This window comes from Vombatus ursinus, unplaced genomic scaffold (genome assembly GCF_900497805.2).
Source record: "Vombatus ursinus unplaced genomic scaffold, bare-nosed wombat genome assembly UNPS02014833.1, whole genome shotgun sequence".
Lineage (NCBI taxonomy): Eukaryota > Metazoa > Chordata > Mammalia > Diprotodontia > Vombatidae > Vombatus > Vombatus ursinus.
The window spans coordinates 231911-253721 of record NW_020954611.1 but is presented as its reverse complement, the minus strand read 5'-3'; the positions used below and the strand labels follow the sequence as shown (position 1 = coordinate 253721).

The following is a 21811-nucleotide window of genomic DNA, read 5'->3' as shown; positions in this document are numbered from 1 at the left end:
CAAATACTTACATGTTGACTCACAGACTTAGCATTGATAGCATTTTACATATTGACCCATTAACCTGTATTGATAACATTTATGGAAAAAAGTTCCATCTGTTAACATTTTAACATAATGTTGTATGGTGTATTGCCATTATATGATGTGCACCATTATCTTCTTGAGGTAAATTATTAATTTGACTTTGAAAGAGTTGGTTTTTCTGGAAAAGAGGAGGACATATTAGCTAAGTATATGAAAGACTGTCTTTATGAAAGAGGGATTAAAGTAGAATTGTTCCAGAGAATAGAAATAAAGTTGAGTAGAAGTCAAGTTTTAGCTCACTACAATGAAGAACTTTATTTTTAATTTTTTTTGGTAAGTTTTATTTTTCTATCAATTATATTTCTTAACATATCTCTAACATTTTCACCTCCAAGAATCATATTTTATAATGGATAATAAAAACAAGGGGAAAAAAAATTCAGTAGAACATGTTAACATGTTGAAAATGTCTGATATTTTATGCTGTATTTGACATCTGCATTCCCTGCCACCCCCTTCAAAGAATATGGGAGAAGGGAATACCTTATCATCCCTTATTTGGGGCTGAGCTTGGTCATAATTTCACAGCATTATTTTAATTCTTATGTTGCTTTTTCCATTTATGTTTTTGAGGTCATTGGATATATTATTTACCTTGTTCTGCTTAATCAGGGAAGAAATTAACAGGTACACCTGTCTAAAAATGGAATAGGCTATCTTGTGATTTAGTGAGCTCACCAGACACTCAAAATATTCAAGTGGAGATGAAGGAGATTCCTGTATTGGATAATTAGGTTATCTCTAAAAGTCTATTTTATGGGGATATCCTTAGATTTTTGGGATCTACTAAAAAGTCTGTATTTGTTTTTCCCAGGGAGTGCAAGTATGCCCAATGTAACCAAACCCCACCATAACCATTATATCTTACTGTAATGTTAGTTCATACCCTCCAGGTCTATCTATATGATTGTAGTTGAGCTGTGTTCCTATACAACTGACTATAATACAGTTTTAACTTAAATTCTAATTTCATGGAAGCACTTAAAGCTGTTAATGTAAAGATATGTGTGTAGTTTATATACTTGTTTGATCAGACCAGTTTATTCTTTAAAAATTAACAAGGAAAAAACTGTACCTGAATTAAAATGTTTTAAAGCTAGTAGTATTTCACTGAGTAAAAAGTCTACAGAAATTGTTTGCTTTCTGTTAACGTTGGGGGGGGGCAGTTTCTGTATTTTTTTTAATAAAAATCTATATGTTTTTACTTTTTAAATTTTTCTTTATAAAATATATTTCTTTATAAAATATTAGTAAAAAACAAGTTGTATATTTTTAACTTATTGCAGAAGAATTGGTTATATGATTTTTATGATCTTGGGCAAGGTATATTATGAGGGATGGGAAAGTGTTCAGATTACAACATAATTTGCAATATTTTTCTGGCCTTATTCTTCTTAAATAATTATAAATTATTTTTTTTTAAGGCAATTGGGGTTAAGTGACTTGTCCAGGGTCACACAGCCAGTATGTGTCAAGTGTTTGGTCTGAGGCTGGATTTGAACTCAGGTCCTCCTGACTTCAGGGCTGGTGCTCTATCCACTGCACCACCTAGCTGCCCGTATAAATTATTTTTAATGGGCTTTCTATTAACTATTTCATTTTCATGGCAACTACACATAGATTGCTATGTTAAAATGTAGTTGGGTTTTTAAAAAAATAAATTTTTATTGTTATATCTTATTTTTAATAACTTTATTTCCCAGTGTATCCCTTTTTCATCCCCTTTCCAGGCTGGGGTTTCTTTTTAAATCACAATTTTAATATGTTCATTATTTCAGCTCTTTTATATTCCTTTATATTACAGCCTCAACAAGAAGTTGATTTGAACTCTACACAGACCACTACTTTAGAACGACAGACCTTCTATTGTGTTCCAGTGCCTGGAGAATCGGCATGGGTAAAAGAAATATCCTTTTACCGTATTTGTGTTTTATAGTTAGAAGACTTGATGAATCCATTCTCCAACTTTGACCCCAGGCAGGTCACTGACCTTCTATAAGGGCTAGTTTCCTCATCTATAAATTTTTAAAATGATCATATTTGTACTACTCACCTCACAAGGATGTGAAGAAATATCCTTGTGAACATTATATCATGTTGTTCCTAATAAATTTGGGGGAAAGGAAAGAAATATTTATAAACAGTTTGCCCAAATAATCTGAAAGATAAATACATAACTTTAATTTCACTGAACTTAAGTCATAAATAGATTTCAGAACTTGGACTTATTTTTGTACAAGTTTCTTTGCTACTTTGCTACCTGTGTTTCACATGTGTCTTAGCTTTTTAACAAAAACTAAATATAAGCCTGCTTCAAACTCTTCCCTGTGATGTAAACAAAAGATTTTCTTGTTTTTATTTCTGTGACTCTAATGTAGTCATTTAGATGAATAGATCTTAAAGTTCTGACCTTTAAAACATTGAAAACAAGGAGAGAATGGTCTTCAACTATTTTGAGGATGTTGTGTGATTACATATGCAAATCAGCATTCCAGAATGATCTCCATTATAATGTTGGGTAAGGAACCTTGGACCAATCTTTAGGGCCAGACCTTGGTTGTGATACTAGCTCTGTGACCACTTAACTTCTCAGAGCCTTTTTGTCTCTTAAGCAGAGACAATAATTGCCAGGGTTGTTGGGTGAAAGAAGCTGGCAGTGAAACATAAATAAGTAGTTATTAAAATGCAAGCTCTCTCATTTACTAATAAGTCACTTTACCTCTCTGGGTTAACTGTAAAATGAAGATATTATACTAAATGATCTTTAAGATCTCTTTCAACTCTAAAACTTATTTCTGTACTGTTTTTTATCACTGGCATTTTAAGGGCTATGGGTAACACTGTGGAAGAAAAATTATGCATATTCTACTTGGTCCCAGAGAATGTAACTATAGTATCAAATGCATGGAAGTTATGGCTAGATTTTGGCTTTAATGTAAGAAAGTGTTTCCTGACAGTACAGTCTGAATTTGAAATGTGTTGTTAAAGGATGTAGCAGGTCCCTCAGCGCTGGAGTTCTTCCAGTAGAGCTGGATAGTCACTTGTTTAAGGGCATTGTGAGGGGTTCTGGTTCAGGTACGATTGGACTAGATCACTTCTGAGGTCTCTTCCAACTCTGACATCCTACGGGTTTTTTTCCTGACCAGGACCCCAGAACTTTGGTATCAACCCTGCTACTGTACCCTTGGGATTCTCAGGCCTTGCTATTAACCATCTTGCTTTTCTATTTTTAATCCCAGAGCTTAGTGTAGTGTTTGACACGTAGTAAGTACTTGGTAAATTGTTTTTTTTATTCATTATTTCTTTACTAGTAAAGAAATGCTTACGCTGTTCTTCAGTTTTTTAGTTATGCATAACTTTAAGAAGGAAGAAAATTTGTTTTTAGTAATTATGAGATTGGTGGAGAGAGAACTCACAATGACTTGAAGGTTATTGAAGTACTGAAATAATGGTAACAGCTTCCTGATGATCTACGAATTCTAGGAATGCCAAGACATGGTGTAACTTCTAAAAATTCTAGTATGTGAAATTTGATTACTCTAACGAATTTATCATCATTTCACCACTGTTAAAGTGTTCGGAAAGAAATTTGTGGAAGCAATAATTCAGTAGAGTGTGTTTCCGTACATACTGATCCTTTGAACTAATTTACACGCTGGTAATCTTTAAGTAGCTATAAAATAGCAATACTTTAGATTCTAAAATCTATGTGGTGGCTTCCTTAACCTTATTTTACGCATATGTTAGTGCAAGTCAAGCTCGTGTTAGCCCCTCGACATCCTACACTCCTAGTCGTCATAAGAGAAGTTACGAAGATGATGAAGATATGGACCTTCATCCATCTAAACAGAAAGATCAACATACAGGTTTAAGACATACAGGTAATATAACAGTATTCTCTAATAAGTTTAAAATAGGACTAACTTCAAGACTGTCGATCACTGGGCATGATGGTACACACCTGTGATTCACTGCCACCAGGAAGCTGAGGCTGCTGGATTGCTTGCGCTTGGAAATTCAGTTGCAGTAGGCTAAAACTAATCATGTTTCTGTATAATTCTGGCACCACTATGGGGAGGCCCAAGGAGCTGGGGGCAGAGCTGCCAGGTTGCCTAATGTGAGGCAAACCAGCCCCCAATCAGAAATTGAGCAAGTTAGAGCTTCCGTAGCCCTCGTCCATGGGATCTAGCTTGGGGTGACCACACTTCTAGCCTGAACAAGATTGGGAGATTCAGTTACACCACTTCTAAAAATTATTCCTTTGTCCTTGAAAACATGCTTGCTTCTTATGTAGTCTTTGTGGGACAAAGCCATTTATTTTTTGGTCTTGAATATCACCCAAGAAAATGTGTGGATTTTAATGATGCATTAGCTACATTATCCCCCAAATTTGAAGGCATAATCATAACAAATATTCATGGTCAGATTTATTATGCAAGTAAAGTTGTAATTCAAGGCAAAAAAATTTAAAAAATTACATTTTTAAAAATTCTTACATGGTTAGATTGTAATTAGGTTGTGACAGACTAATAAATTTGCATGTTATAAGAACTTGTGATTTTTAAGCAGCTTTTGACTTTTAAAAAATGAGTCATTATTGGTTAATTTTTTGAAGGTGTAATGGTTACTTTTCATCTCTACCTTTGGCATGTAGAATACCTATATCCTTGTTTCTTCCATATGCTGGGTTTTCATAACAGGTAGCAGAAAAAAGAAGTGAAATATTTTATTAGCTTATTAATACCTTTAACAGGAGGAAAGGAAAGAAGATTAGAAGTTAACTCAGGAAAGGGCTTGGGAATGTCAATAGTTAATTTTATCTAATTATGTATGCTCCCACTTTCAGTAAAGTTAGATTAATTTTGTCTTTTGTATAATGTATAGCAGTCATTTGGAAGTATAAATTTAAAAATTTTGCAGTGTACATATCAGTCATTCAGCTGAAATAAAGTGAAAGTTTTAAAGTAATATATATACATATTTATTGTAATGCACTATATAAATGTAAGAAGTCATTTCTAAATAGTTGTGCGGGTAACACTAATATAGACCACATGGTAATCTGGGGATGATATTCTGCAGAATTGGTTTCATAAAAGGCAGTCTTAACAATTTAACATTTGGTGGATGTGAAAGTAACCTTACCTAATTAGAAGATACTTTGTGCTTAGCAGAGTTCCTGGCACATAATACATTTAATGAATGTTTATTGATTGATAATTTCTTGGCAGTGCCTGGGAAGTTAAAGACATAACTATGTTATTAGAGGATAAAATAACTTCAAGGACAGACTTTTAAAATAGATGAATGGTTTTGTTCTAGATGCATTTTATTTCTTTTTCCATAAAACAGTCTTATGCATGTTTTGCTCTATTCTTAGCACTTTATTATTTGTTTCATAAAATGTTTATGCCCCAGTTTCTTGTAGTTTGTACAGTTCATGATAGGAGAAACATTTAAATTTATCATATTCTGCAAATTAGTCTGTTCTTGTCTTCCTCTTATGTCTGCAAAAACTTTCATTAGCTTGTATTATTCCCTGAAAAATTAACCACTTAAGTGAGAAGCATCATTGGTCTGATGAGGCTGTTGAGGTTTGTTCTTCTCCCAGGGGAGTTAGAAAGTACAATTATTTCTTTTGATTTTAGGGAAGGTTGGTGATCTTCATGGGTATGGAGAGCCAAAACGGTTAGAAACTGAGGCTTCTGCTGGGCAACACTTGAACTCCCTAAACTGCACCCCTCCTCTTGATCTCAATTTTCCACTGCCAGGAGAGAAAGGCCCTGCATGCCTTGTAAAGGTAATTAGACTGTCGTGAACGTTTAACTTCATGAAATAGACAATATCAATACTAATGGATTAGAATGAAGAACAGATAAGATATATTGAATGCCAAGCATGGTAGAGGATGCTGGACTGAGACAATTACCTTTCTTCCTTCATTTCAGATTGATCTCATATTTTACCTGCTTTAGGATGCTTACATTAGGGAAAATTTTTTCTTCCCCAAAATGTGATTTAGTGAGAGCAGAGATCCAACAGTGACTGGAATCATTACAGAGACTTATTCTATTTAATTGAGTTAAAGCATTACCTTGTCTATATTGGCTTTCTTCGAAATACTGCAGATTTTTTATTGTGAAACTTTGTGGTCAGATAAAATTTGTAGCTAATTTTCTTGACATTAGGTAGTAGGAATACTTAAAGGATCTATGGCACTATCAGGACAGGATTGTAAACTACTAATGCAGGTTGTAATTCTTTTATTCGTTAGTAGTTTGGGTGAGTTGGCTGTGCCTGAAAAAAAAAATTATTGCTTTCTGACCATGTCTCTTAACTAGTTATTAAATTCTTCAAACTCATTTAGGTTAATGTTTAGACAAGATATGTGCAGTCTGTTGCCATTCCTGCACTTGAAGCCTTTCCACTTTGAAAGGACTTGTCAGTGCTTGACTTTCCACTCACTCAGCCATCAAGCACTCAGGGTTATCTTCAGGCCAGGATGAGACTTTAAAGTAACATGAACAAGAGGCTGTGAAGAAGACATCTAAAATTGTCATTCTGTTTTCTTGTCTACATAGGGTTGGTTGGCTTTGAGGTATCATATGTTCTTAGTCTTCTGTTTTTAACAAAATAGTATTCTGTGGGGAAAACCTGCGTATTGAATTGGCTGAAGTAGAAAGGCTATCGGACTTGAGAGTCAGCAAATTGGGGTTTTAGTCTTGGCTCTCTCCCCTAGCTGGGTGGGGGTGGGGGAGGGGATGGGAGGCAGATCACTAAAGATAATGTCCAGGGTGCTTTCCAGCAGTTAGTAGTCTACAATTTGAAAGTAATTCTTTCTATCATTAAAGAGTACTTGCCATTTGAGTTTTCTAGGGAGTAGATAGTATGGAATATAGGAAATAATGATGGATTCTTGGATTCTAGGTGACCTGGGTTTGAATTCTAATTCATGATTATTAGGTGTGTGGTGACAATGAGCAACCATTCAAAACCCAAGTTCCCTCCATTTGTAAAATTTGGCTAGTAATCCTTGCACTACCTACCTACAGGGGTGTTGTGAAGAAAGTGCTTTGTTGTAAACCTTATTGAAGCACTATAGAAGTGAGTCGTTTTCTTTGGGGTTATTGAGTAGAAGGCAGATTTGGAGATACATTTTGTTCACATGGTATACCATTAAACCCTGAAACTGATTATTTCATGCTGACTTTTTTTGTCAGGTTTATGAAAACTGGGATTGTTTCAAAGTAAATGATATTCTTGAGGTGTATGGCATTTTATCTGTGGATCCGGTGTTGAGCATATTGAATAATGAAGAAAGGTAAGCATGTTTCCTCTTTATAGTTTGTTAAGAGGATTTTTTTTAAAAAAAACATTCTGGTTTTTAATGACTGGTTTACAACTTGTCATATCAGCAGAAAGGATTTGAATTGTTTCAGACATGTTGAGTATGACTTTAAGCACAAGACCACAGGATTCTTTTTTATATTTGACACTGTACAAATATCTTTTTTTAATAAAAAATAGCAATAAAATGTTAACATTTCAGACCAAATCTTTTATTAGAGCTATTAGAAAATAATAGCATAATTTCAGTTTTCCTTTGCTTGGCTACTTATTCCTTAATGAGGCTAATATGGAATTGCAAAATTACTGAAATTTTAATGTATTAAAGGAGGCAGAATGGATAATTCACAAGCTAAAGTCAAGAGCTGAATCCTGCTTTTTGATCCACTCTCAAGTATATTTGGTTATTTAACAAGTAATTCAGGAAAAGCATTAACATTTTGTACAGCACTATAATCAATTAGATCTTAAAATAATTCTTCTTCAACCCAATACATGAGGTTTTATGATACTATTGCCTTATGTGAAAAACAAATAACAAAAAGAAAACAAAAGAAAAACATTGCCATATCAGTTCCCATTTGCCAAAATCATAAGTTAATTTAGGAAGTTTTTAAAGGATTTGGCCAATTTTATAATTAAAAGCTGCATATTACAATTCATATTGAGAAATAAGTGAAGAGCACCTGGAGGTAAGAATATTTAGTATTGGCTTGAGTAGTGTTATTATTTTGGAAATGCCTATTATGAAATTAAGTTTTATTTTAACATCCTAGGGATTCGTCATTACTGGATCCCATGGAATGTATGGATACCCTAGAAGAACAAAGAGTACATAGCCCCCCTGCTTCACTAGTTCCAAGAATTCATGTGATTTTAGCACATAAATTGCAACACATCAATCCACTCTTGCCTGCCTATCTTAAGGAAGAGGAGAGCAAAAGCTGTAAGTAAAAAAATTACAATGAATGCTTCATAAAACTTTAAAAATAACTTTTTAATAGTTTTCTATTAAATAGGCTAATTGTAGTGCTAGGGAATTTTTTTTTAGGTTGCGTTTATTATTTTAAATTATTAATTTAGTTCTTTTTGTTTTGTTTGTTTTCATATCATCTTCATTTCTAAGTATATCCTTCGCCATTACCCAGTGAGATATCTCTTGTAACAAAGAAACCTTATTAAAAAGTAAGAGGGAAAAAAAACCCAAGTTCAGTAAAAGTAAACAACCCATCAAATCAGTCTGACGACATATACAATTTTGGGGAAATTTTAAAGATGTATGATTGCATTTATAGTAATATAATCTAAAGGAGAATGAGTCATATTCATTAAAAATGTAATTTTTTTTTTTTTTTTTTTTTTTGAGAAAAATATAGTGCCGTATTAGGCTAATGTAAACTTCCTCACTCATCTCAATTTCTTTGCTTGTTTATTTTAACTAGTGTTTACTGATCTCCTTCACAAAGTGAGGGAGAAGCCATGATGGACTTTTTATTAAGTGGAAATGACATTGTAAGAACTCAACAAAATTCAGAGGGCCAAAAAACAAGGACTGTGTTCTGCCACTAAAATATTAGATTGTATTCTTTACTTTGTGGTCACTATCTTTTCTTTTTAATACATTAGAAGAAAGTAAGTGAGGGTGCTGAAATTTTTGTTTCTGTTTTCTTTCAGTTATTTCAGGTTTCATGTCAGAATTATCTCCAGTGAGAGCAGAACTACTTGGGTTCCTAACCCATGCCCTTTTGGGAGATAGCTTGGCTGCTGAATACCTTATATTGCATCTCATCTCCACTGTGTAAGTTGTTGAAATTCTGATGGAGAGGAATATTTAAGGGACTTGAGAGAAGGAACATGTCTTCTGAGATAATGTATATTTTAAATTAGAATTTGGGAGGAGAGTGTTACTTAAACCAAATGTGTGATTTCTGTAATATGAAAACTCCCTATACCAATGTAGATCATCACTGCAACTTAAAAGTCTTAGGGCTGCCTTGGGCACTCATAGATTAAGTAACTTTCCCAGAGTCACACAGCTAGTAGATTCTATGACAAAGATTTAAACCAAGGTCTTCCTGACTCCTCTGTCATTCTGCCTCACAGTTTAGGGTTATATATTCTTAAATTTTCAAGCTCAAAGTTGAATACATAATCTGACTAGAGTTGAGTAAAATGGGAAAATTAGCTATTTCATCATACCAGTTACTAAAATATGGCCTGTTCTTTCATGAATAGTGCTGTCATTAAAATGCCTTTTTTTTAAACATCACCTAAATAAAATCTTGTTAGTAATGTTTTTGATAATTTTGATTTTGCTTTTTCAGATACACAAGGAGAGATGTTCTTCCTCTAGGAAAATTCACGGTTAACTTGAGTGGTTGCCCTCGAAATAGTACCTTCACAGAGCACATATATCAGATTATTCAACAACTTGTTCCAGCAGTAAGATCAATATAAATATATTTCATAAACTTGTGCATAATTTTAGAAAGTTCTTGCTTTGTTTTATATTCTATTCAACACCAATATTTAAGATTCAGTAATTACAACAATTGTAATTTCATCCAAAGTTAGAATGAGTATTTCTTGTTTCTCTAGTATCTTCTATATTTCTTGCATGAAACTAAAACTGAATTACCTCTGGAATTTGAGACTGAGAACATAAGCTTGGACAGTAGGCAGGAAATTTTAAAAATTGTCCTTGGTAGTAGATATTTTACGCTCAGTTGGCACAGTTTTAGTTCCTTGTTTAGAATATGTTTGGGTATGCAGAATACCTTTAATTTGTTAAGTATTCAGTAATATAGTGTGATTAAAAAGTACTAAACTGAGAGTCAGAAGACCTGAGTTTTAAGTGTATCATGAATTAACTGTGTTTGGGCAAGCCAAACTCCTTTTCTAGATCTCATCCATAAGATGAGCATGGACTGAATAATCTGAGGTCCGTTCAGCTTCATCTTTCCAGACTGCCTCATTTTCTTTGTATGTTACTTGTGTAACTTTGGGCAAATCACTTTACCTCACTGGGCCTGTTTTCTAAAACATAAAATGAGAGGGCTGTACTAAATGTTTCTGTAAGTCCCTTCCAGCTCTGTAATTATAATTTTATCATCTGTAAATGCTCTAGAGGTAATCTGGCTTAGCTGGGTCTCATACCAAGTGTTTTGTAGGTACAGTTCCCCTCTAATACTTTTTTTGCCATATGAAGCTATAGGGCTCTTGATCTTCCATCATTCTTTAGCATAGCTTCTTTCAAATGAGTTTTGTTCTTCTCATTGTCATGACTTTACTTCAGTTAAAGTTAACTAAAATTATGATAATCGTAGTCAGTGACTTTTATCTATTTCCCATTTTTCTAAATAGATTGAGTTGGAGACATTGTAATTGTCTTCTGTTTGTTCAAGGTTGCTATTGAATTTCTCCTTTGCTCTAACCAGTTAGTCCATGCACAGACAATTTAACTGCCATATGGAAACAGTACAATATGGTGGAAAGAGCGTGGGACTTGGAATCAGGAGAGACTTGGATTTAAATCCTACCCCTGACACTACTTGTGGTTTAGCCATGGGCAAATCCCTGAATGTCTGAACCCCAGTTTCCCCACCTGTTAAATTGAGATTAAATGATACCTGTACTCCACATGGTTATTGTAAGGTTAAATAAGATGTGTTTAAAGTGTTTTTGCTAACTTTAAACACTACCTAGTGTCTCGTTAATTTTATTATTCTCCATTTCATTTTTTGTGATGTTCAGCTGTCTAGGGCCTTCTGAAACTTTTCTTGTAAAAAGCACTCATGACATATAGGCATGAGACTTCTAAATCTTACTAGACTTTGGCATTTTTCATTTCTGAATATCAAGTCTTATTTTGCAAACATTTTTATCATCTCTCCTGTGTCTAACTTTATATTGATAGTATCAAGGTATATGTGTCAACTTCATTTAGAGAATCTTGACAAGTTATTCATACAAGTTCTTTTCATGCTGCAGTTCAATCTGCTTCTCTTGAGTGCTGCAAGACAATCTTAACTGAGTTTTGTGGAATAATGTGTGATGTAGTGCCTTTTAGTGTAAGATGAAAACAGCTTCACAAACTAATTCATTTTACCTCTCTGAGCTAAACTTGTGAGCCCTCCTTCTATACAGCTGTTACTCTGTCTTCTGATTTCATTTCTAGTGAGAAAGTCCATATAAATTTGATACGTTTGTCCCATAATATTTGAACATGTTGATAGTAGTTAGACAGAGATCACACATTTAGATTATTTACAGTTAAATTGATAGACAAATCTAATATAATATCTACAAAAATGGTTCCACAACTGATTTTTATCATCCTTTCCCCTATTCTGTTACTCTGCCACCATCACTACAGAATCACAAACATACTGCACATTACCACAAAGTGAGGAACACTGCATGTTTTTATTCTGTCTTCATGAGTCGTCAGGGCCACCCTTGTGGTGATGAACCTCCATGCCTAGCTAGGCCATTTTGCAGATAGCAAAGACTCATATTGGGGACAATTCTATAAACCTTTTCAGCTTATTTGGACTATTGCTATCGCATAGCCTTCCAGAATCCATAATCACTTCCATGTCAGCAAGAGACACTGGAATAGGACTTTTGCATTCTAAATATCATCTGTCTTCCAAATAGATCATTTGTTGCTATTTATATTTAGTCACTTTTTAATTTTAGAGTAATAATTACCTTTGTATAGCACTTGTTTCTTTCTTTTTTTAATGTTTATTGATTTTTTTTTCATTTTTACAATGTCTAATTTCCCCTCATACCACTCTTCCTCCCCGTGTTATTCTTTCAAAATTTATTTGTGCTTTTATTTGTTCTTTACATTAATCCTGTTAGATGGAGAAGTATTACTATCACCACTTTCTAGATACAAAAGCAGTGGTAGTAAGGCTAAGCGATGGAGCTTAATTTGGGGCACAGTCAAAATTAGAACCCCAGGTTCTTGATTCAGACTTAATGTTCTTTCCTTGAAAACCACATTGCTTCGGTGTGAGATCTTTTTATTCCCTAATAAAGTCTCCGTAGACATACTGAGCCTATTCCAGAAGAAGATAGATGTCAGAGATAAGAGGCATTTTGGGATGGCTGGTGGAGTGTGGCATATGAGAATATTGTAGTACCAGGAGGCAGAGAAAAACACACAAGGGGTGCCATGGAATTTGGGAAAAAGGATAAAGAATCAAAACACGGTTATTGAGGACCTCATGCCTGAAGTTCATGAGGAAATAGTAGCGCTCAGTTGAATGGAGAGTTCTTCAGACAACCACCTGTGACTATATTCGTAGGCATGCAGGTTGGAGTCTTTGTAGGTTTAGCTCTTTCATTTTTTTGGGACAGGTTATGCATATAGCTGCTTTGAAATTAAGAGTTTAAATTGAAGTTGGACTTTTGGCTTTAATTAGTGAAATAAATTTTTTTTTCTCTTAGATCTAAGACGAGATTGCCTGAAAGTAATTAAATTTTCCAGATAACATTTGTTGTATGTGTAGCTCATTTATCAAGTAGCTTTTTATTCACTGGTGAATTAAAAACTTTCCTCCAAGTTAATTTTTACAGTTCACTTCCAAATAAAGTAGTGTATGTACTGTTTAGGCCTTGATTATTCAACAGCTGAGAAAACTGTTCCACAGTGATGGAACCATACTGTTAAGCTCATTGTAGGATCCTCGTGCCAAACTATCTGTAAGAAACTGTTGAATCCTGATTCTAAGTATCCAGAAGCTGAGGGATTTTTTCCCTTTCTTATTAAACTTTTTCTTTTTCCAAGTCTTTCCGTCTGCAGATGACAATAGAGAATATGAACCTCTTGAAATTAATTCCTCACAAGGATTACACAGCTAATCGCTTAGTCAGTGGAATCTTGCAACTGTCTAATAATACTTCCCTTGTGATAGATGAGACTCCTCTTGAGCAAGGACAGCTTGATACCCCGGGTAAGCATATGTATATTGTCCCTACATTGTTGATATACGGTTATAGCTAGTCTTAGTCATTCTTATCCTGAAAGGTTAGAAACCTGATTTTATAAAGTTAAAAACACGTCTTTTTTAGATGCCACATTTTGTGTGATTACTGGGGAGAAAAAGACAGAGAAGGTAGTTTGCAAAATTGTGTTGTTAAGAGTGAATAGTAGCCTAAAGCAACTCATGGTGGAACGTTTACACTGAGTTAAGTGTGATCCCGATGGTTTTCAAATGAAAAAGTAGTAAAACAATTTTCTATGTCCCTCGTTGAGTTTGCAGTACATCCCATTGTCTGAATGAAGACTTCAGTGGCTCTGTGATTTTCATCAGTGGTGGTTACTTTTTCTGACAGTGCAGATCAGAACCCTTCTCATCCTGCACTTTGCTCTTGTCCGTGGAAGGGGTTCCCACCCAACTTTTGGGGGAGGCCTTCCTTTGGGTCTCTTGATACTGCACGGTTACTAGTATAGCACATAAGATTTCTTTGTTGGTAATCTGCTGCAGCCTATTCTCTCCCTGTAGCATGTATTTTTCCTAGTTATCTGCTTCTAATTTTAGCTACGTTGGTTTTGTTTGTTCAAAAACTTTATTTTGTGTAACCAGAATTGCCTGTTTTATTTTCTGTGATCCTCTCTTCCATTTTGGTCATGAATTCTTCCCTTCTTCATAGTTGCAAAAGGTACTTCCTTCTCTGTTCCTCTCATTTTTTATGATGTCACCCTTTATGTATTTATTAGTCATGTATCCGTTTGGAGCTTATCTTGGTATGTACAAGATGTGCAAGATATTGGTGTAACCTGCTTTTTGTCAGATTGCTTTCCAGTTTTCCCAGCATTTTTTGTAGAAAACTGAGTTTGACCCCAGTAGCTGGGATCTTTAGTTTTATGTTCCACTGATTGATCTTTATTTTTTAACCACTCATTTGAATGATTACTAATTTGAAGTATAATTTGAAATGTTACTATTATGTCCCCTTCCTTCCTACTTTTCTTTCATTATTTTTCTTGAGAATCTTGACCTGTTGTTCCTCCAGGTGACTTTTATTTTTTTCTAGCTCTCAAGTAATTTTTTGATAACTTGGAATGACACTAAATAAATTAATTTAGGCAGTATTGTAATTTCTCTTTTATTGGGGCAATCTACCCATGAGTAATTCATATTTCTCTAATTATTTAGATCTGTCTTTATTTCCATAAAGCAGGCCTACACAACATAGGCCCGCCAGTCCACCAAAGGATTACTGGTGGCCCACTAAAAATGTAAGGTTGTCACTGCAAACTCTCCTGTTTGTCACGTGACCCGTGACAACCAACCATTGTCAGTCTGTCTCTAGTCTAATCAATCTGCAGCCCAAAGAAGTTTAGCGCATTTTAATTTTGGCCCCTACCTACTGCCAAGTTGTACAGGTCTGCCATAAAGAATGTTGTAGTGTATTCATATAGTTCTGTGTATGTAGACTCCCAAATATTTTACACATTCTGTAGTTATTTTAAATGAAATTTCTCTTTTTCTTCCTTCTGGATTTCATTTGTAATATACAGAAATGCTGCTATTTTATGTTTTATATCTTGCAAATGCTTTAGTTATTTCAGTTAATTTTTAATTGACTTTCTACGTTTCTCTAAGTACCATCATATCTGCAAAAGTGATAATTTTGTTTCCTCTTTCTGTTTATTGCCTTAATTTCTTTTTCTTGTCTTATTGCTTTAGCCAGCGTTTCTAACACTATATCAAATAATAGTGGCGATAATAGACACCGTTGCTTTATCTTTGATCATATTGGAAAGGCCTCTAATTTTGTTTTGTTTTGTTTTTATAATGACATTTCCAGTTCCTCTTGCTTGATGTCTGAGTGTATGATGTCAGTCAGTCAGCATTTATTAATGTTTCTTCTTTCATTAAATAGTGCAATAAGACCCTATTATCTACTTTATATTAATGAAACATTACATAGGTAGTTTGCATAGTACCTTTTGCATAGGTAATCAAATAATCAAAAAAATTCTTCTCTTTTATTAGGTGTCCATAATGTAACAGCACTGGGCAACCTAATAACATGGCAGAAGGTTGATTATGACTTTAATTACCACCAGATGGAATTCCCCTGCAATATTAATGTACTTATTACTTCAGAGGGCAGATCACTCCTCCCGGTATGTTGCGGGATTTTTGAATGGAGGGAAATTATACTAATAGGTGTGTGAATAAAAGTATGCATTTTCTTCTGTCTCTTGACACTCATTTTCTTTCCCAAATGTACTTAAGATAGTCATTTGTTGTTTTTTCGGGCAGTAGAATCATTTTAAAATATACAAATAATGTTTTTATATCACTTCATGATGACTTTCACATACATTGTTCAGAAGGTTTTATAACAAGAAATTTAAAACTGTCCAATTGTGTAATATTATTACCCATAATAAAAAAGAGAGCTGTTTTCAACCAGAGCCAAAATCAAAAGTGTTTTAAAAATTTGTTGTCAGCCCCTCTCCTGTTCCATATGATTGTTTTTCTCAATTGATGTTGTCTAATACCTTTATGTTAATTGCTACCTTCAGGAGTTTGGGTCAGGATTTTGCCTCCTACATTATGGCTCAGCTAGTGAAGTTACTTTTAAGTATCTTTAGACATCACAATTATTTTTATGGTCTTCCAGTAAAATGTGAAGTATTATTAGAGCTGTCATGAAAGTGTCATCTTTCATGTAGGTAGCCTTTCATGTGTTGCCTTTTTTTGAACTAGTACCAAATCAAAGCTTTGAATAAACGAAGTTGGAGTTAGGAAATGTTAGGTCAGTCCCTTAAGATTTTTAGGGCAAAAAAAAAAAAGCAACCATCAAGAGTTGTATTTAAGTATACCAACTATTTTACTTTGATAGAGGTCTGAGGTCATTGGAATAATTGTGGGTCCTTTTCAGGGAAAAGAACTAGCTTCAGAGACCTGAGCCTTAAGAGATCTAAGCCATTCCAAGTATTCCCAGAAATGTTCTCCTAAATTCTAAAAAAGCAAATAAAATGTTAGTTAAATGTCATATTGTTGGTTCTGCTCTTGAATTAACTTTTCCTGTGAATTTCCAGTGCTTCTACTGCATTTATTCCTATATAGCAGGGTTCTTTGTGTTTTTAGGCCAGGAAGCACCTCCTTAATATGCCTTGTCTTCTAGCCAAGCAGAGACGTGATAGCCAATGGCAATAGCAGTTTAGAATACGAATTTACTTGTACAAGAGTTGTGGAGGAAGATATGTGGAAGATAACGTGCAAAGAACAAAAGTCTTAAAAAACAAAGAAACAAGGAGTGGATGGGTACATAGAACTTGAGAAACTTAGTTATGCTAGATCATCTTGAAAAAATTTATCCATGAAACTGAGAAGACAACAAATAGACATAAAATAGAATGGATATTCCACTGATCTATATGTATATATTGATGACAGTGGGACTGCCAAGTTTAGACTCACCTTAGAAATCATTGAGTCCAACCTCCCTCATTTTATTGATGAGGAAACAGCAGCTCAGCTTGAGTCTCAGATTCCACATCTATTACCCTTTCTATTGTCTACACTAAACAGTATTCAGAGAGAGAGAGAATCTGTGTTGGACAGCTGTATAGTGTGGAAACCTGCAAGTATCTATGTAATTGGGAGGAAGATTAACTATCTGGAATTTTAAACTTAATTTGTAGATATATAGCCTAGGCAAAGATGAGAGTTTTCATTGTTGTTAAGAGAGACCTCGGAATGGCAGTTGCCCTATGTGTCATAGGATAAAGAACAGAAAAAGTTTCTCTTTTTCCCTCCCTCCCTCCATGACTGTGTACAGCAGGGGGACACAGGAGAGAGGCAGAGAAGGAAAAACTCAGTGGAAGTAAAGATTATTTCAGATATGATCAGTGAAGGAAGTGTCAGATTGGAATATGCAAGAAATATGACAGGTGCACATTTAAAAGGGTAATAATTTCTTAGACTGTAATTGTGTGTCATAGACAGCATGGCCCCTCTAGAGAGACCTAGCAAGACAGGCAAGAAGTCACATTTTGTACCAGTCTTTTTGTGTTTAACATAAACCATACACTTTCATTAACACTCAGGGATAGATTTTCCCTGTCTTAAAGACAAGATTGCAAACATTAAAGCATTATATGAAATGTTAGCTCTTATTCCAAAAGAATGGAAAATATTACAGGCAGTATTATAACCAAGAAGAAAAGGTAATGGTAACTGCTGAGCTAAAATGGCTACTTTTCTATCTTTGTAAGATTCTTGTGGAAATGGTTTCTGTACACACATGTCTTTCATGTAAGCAAGGAAAGAACTGGCTGATTTTAAGTTAGTAGGGTAACTGGAAAAGATCATGCCATGTGTCTTTTATGGTGGCTACCCAAAAAAGGCATCTGACTCAGGAAAATAGCCCTTTGGGAAGGTGAGGAAATACCACTCCTACAAAATATCCTCTCCTGCATATGTTAAGATTATATAAAATTCCTTGATAGGTGAAATTGCAAAGATAACTTAGTTCAGTGATCTGAGTATAAGTGACATAAGTATCAATGACAACAGGACACAAAATGAACAAGTGCTTTTCTAGGTATTTGCTAGTATCAGCGGAGCATGTCCTGAGAAATGCACTTGGAAGAGGAAGCACCTGGATAGTCAAGTTCCGCAGGTGTCCCTGTTTGTGCTGACCATATTGAGCTGTGAAACACATTAGGTCTTCTCAGTAGGAATTGTGGTCTGACTAACTATCCACACAGGAAAAAAAATAGGGGCACAAAGAATGAGGTGTTCCAGATTTTCTCACATAGTTAGTTCAACTGTGAATGTTATTTTAGTCAGACGTTACAGATGTATTTAAACAGAAATGGAAGTTAGGGTTTGCATTTGGAAATAAATTTGCACAGCATTTTCAGTAATCCCAAGCTGCCATAATCTGACTACAAAGGAACATTTCTTTAAACGGTAATATTCCCCTCATGACTTTACTTGGTTCAGAATTTTGGAACCCCTTCAATGCAAAACCTGTTTGGGAATTTTTTTTTAAAATGCAGCCTTCTTCCTCCCAAATTTGTATCTTAGTCTGATTTTAGTAACTTTTCCTATGATTTTGATTCAACTATGTTCATTATTGAAAATTTATCATTTTATTTTTAATAACATTTGCCTTTAACAAAAGTTAGTACCCATACTGCAGCCAGGAACATTCAAATCGTTTTGTTTGTTTGTTTGTTTAAAAACTTGGAAATAATCATGTTTTGCTTTTCTTAATAGTCAGATTGCCAGGTCCACTTGCAACCACAAATAATTCCACCAAATATGGAAGAATATATGAGCAGTCTTCTCACAGCAGTACTCCCTTCTGTCTTGAATAAATTCCGCATTTATCTGACTCTTGTGCGATTGTTAGACTATAGCATATCGGATGAGGTAACCAAGGTACGTTTGTGGCAAAGGGTGTTCTTTTTTAATAGTTGGTGTTTTTTTGGTTTGGGGTTTTGTTTTGTTTTTTAATTAAGTACTATGTGTAAGGTAGAGGTGTTAGAGACACAACATTGGGGGGATGGAGTGGGGACATGGAAATGATTTTGTAAGAAGTCAGAAATATCAGATGAGGAAATACTTAAGTCCAAGATGATTTATGTGGCTTTGGGCAAGTCACTTTACCTTGATATGCTTTAGCTTCCTCATGATGTGAAACATTGGATATTTTAATACAGGCAGTTGAAGATGACTTTGTTGAAATGCGCAAGAATGACCCACAAAGCATAACAGCTGATGACCTCCATCGATTGCTGGTTGTAGCTAGGTAATTATCACTCTCTTTAGCAAATTAGGAATAATTTTCTTTTTAATACTTCTTTAAAATATTTTTTGTTACAGAGGGTCATGGTGGGTAAAGTTGATGTTTTGATGAGCCGTTAAGAAAAAATACATGCTTTGTATTCTAAAGTCCATGAAACTAATGAGCCATAACAGGTATTGAATAGTAAATACAAAGCCCAGAGTGAAAGTGAATCTACACATGATCTTTGAAAAGAGCTTTGGGGTATATATGGCTATTAGAGTAAAAACTTACCCACCTCAGGCTGTGTTTCCACTATGTGGGATCCTCCTGTGCTCACAATGCTTGGGTTCCAGCCCCAGCTTTTCCTTCCTCTGTAGCCATCCTTGGGTGAGTCTTGTTAGATTACATTAAATTATAAGAGAGGTGCCTGCATTACATGGAGCCGGTGGCCCTTTTCAGGTCTATCATCTTTAGATTCTGTAAGGTACATTAGGTCTGTTGATCACTTTGTCTTCAAATTGTTTTTTGTGTTTCACACAGGTTCTTGTCTCTAAGTGCTGGTCAGACGACACTGTCGAGAGAGAGGTGGCTACGAGCAAAGCAGCTGGAGTCTTTACGAAAAACCAGGCTTCAACAACAGAAATGTGTTAATGGAAATGAACTTTAAACATTTTTTTCTTTTACTTTAGTTTAACAGATTATGAAAAGTAATGTGCAAACTGCAACAAAATTATTGTAAAATTTAAATATCATTTATATCATATTGTTTTGTAGATTATTTGTATCAAAACAAATGACTTTTCCTTGAAATCCAAATCATGCCTCAAAACAACTGAAGTTTATATGGTATTCAGTAAGGCCTTCTTTTAAACTTACTGATTTTATGAAGCTTTTGAAGTTTTTTTGTAATTAAACTGGTAACTGTGCAAATTATTTGATATTAAAGATTTAATATTGGTAATACTGCTGATTATACTTTTTTAAAGTGTACTGCATTGTCACTTTGTCTTCAGGGACTGTTTCAGTGGAGGGTGGATAGAGAAAATGAAGTGGGTTTTTTACTGAAGTTTGAATAACTACATTATTGTACTCTACACTGTAAAAGGCAAACTTCTAGGTCAATGATGAGTCATATCAAATCTAGCTTTTTTTCCCCACTGTCTTGTATTCTAACAGAAAAGTTAAGTTTGCTTAGACTGAGGGGAGCTGTTTTTAATTTCAAAAGAATTAGAGCCAAGTGGGGTGTGAGATGTGTGGGTGTATGTGTGTTTAGAACACCTTTAGAACTAACAATGATATACTATTCCATTTCATATTCAACTTGGCCTTTCAAATAATTTTCTCAAACTCCTTTATTACTTTTATTTTCCCCCTAATTGTGTGCTAAATTGGAGAATATTGGGTATTTACCTTGGTAGTTGGTTTTGATAGTTACAGTAAAATCTTGATATAACTTAATTTGCATGTGCTATAGATTGGCGTGTTCCTAAAGTGTAATATTTACATTGGAAGAACTTAATTGACAGTGTAAAACCGTTTTGTTTTCCCATTGAACCTTACAGAATGATATAATAATTTTTATAACGAACTAGTCTTAATATTTATTTTGTTTTCACTGTGAAGAATTGCCTTGAAGAGGGAAGCTTTGCTAATGTACCAGTCCCATATACCTTAGGCTGATACATTAGGACTTGTTTTACACTCCACAGAAATGAGAACAGTTCTTGGATAATACCTCTCAATGAAGAGAGTATGGTACATCCTTTCATTGCCTCATTGCCAGAAACTTGGTTGCCTGTGAGGATGAATTATAATAAAGGTATGGGGTACAGTAGAAGAAATAGGATATGTATCCTGTTTTAAGATGGGGCATCCCACTAATTGCTTATCTGGTTTGCATTAAAACAGGGCTGTATCTGAGGTAGGTAACACTCTCACTAATACTCCTTCCTTCTGAAAGGTTGCAGTGAAAGTAAGTTAGATTACAAAAATGTAAGTATCTAACTAAAAGACTGCCAGATGCCAGGAATAAAAGATGATGCAGACCCAGCACCCTACAATCTGATAAAAGGTAAAAATATGGAGAGTGAGCGTCAAGGAAATTTCTTGACTATGTTAGGAAAAACCTGAAGTTTAAATGGGGGAGGGGAAGAAGTGGTAGTGAGGGAGTATCATGGTAGAGTTAATAGGAGTTGGACCTTGAAAGGAGTATTTGGGACAGCCATTCCAATCATGGGGGACAAGAATGAGAATGGAGGTGTCCATGCGTAGTATATTTTGGCCAAATCCTGGAAACATGAGTTTCACAAACAAGGAGTCCCCTTTGGAACTCTTCTCACTTTGCCTGTGCCTAGTTGCCCCATCTTGAGAGATTCTTCATTTCTTGCCTTTAGCCTCTTTTTCTTACATGGCTACCATGCTAGTTCATGCTCATCACTTTCCTGTACTACTGCAGTAACTTCCTAGTAGTCCTGCATTTACTTTCCTCTCTAATGCTGTGACCGATCTAAAGCATTCCTTGGCTCAAAAAGCTCTGTTGTAGAGCTCTATTGTTTTCTGAGAGAAAATATAAAAATTCCTCTGTTGGGCATTAGAACCTTTC

At 34.7% G+C, this 21811-nt stretch overlaps 1 protein-coding gene across 1 annotated transcript in view; it reads left to right on the top strand.

The window, feature by feature from the left end:
* MCMBP (minichromosome maintenance complex binding protein) overlaps positions 1-20150 on the top strand; it is a 31988-nt gene extending 11838 nt beyond the window's left edge. Inside the window, exons 5-16 of the mRNA XM_027839874.1 lie at positions 1892-1993; positions 3824-3968; positions 5736-5887; positions 7308-7408; positions 8211-8380; positions 9109-9232; positions 9759-9876; positions 13235-13400; positions 15450-15583; positions 18696-18860; positions 19142-19230; positions 19750-20150. Coding sequence (XP_027695675.1) covers positions 1892-1993; positions 3824-3968; positions 5736-5887; positions 7308-7408; positions 8211-8380; positions 9109-9232; positions 9759-9876; positions 13235-13400; positions 15450-15583; positions 18696-18860; positions 19142-19230; positions 19750-19876 — 1593 coding nt within the window. The 3' untranslated portion in view covers positions 19877-20150. The remainder of the gene's footprint in view (positions 1-1891; positions 1994-3823; positions 3969-5735; positions 5888-7307; positions 7409-8210; positions 8381-9108; positions 9233-9758; positions 9877-13234; positions 13401-15449; positions 15584-18695; positions 18861-19141; positions 19231-19749) is intronic.
* Positions 20151-21811: the final 1661 nt, after the last annotated feature.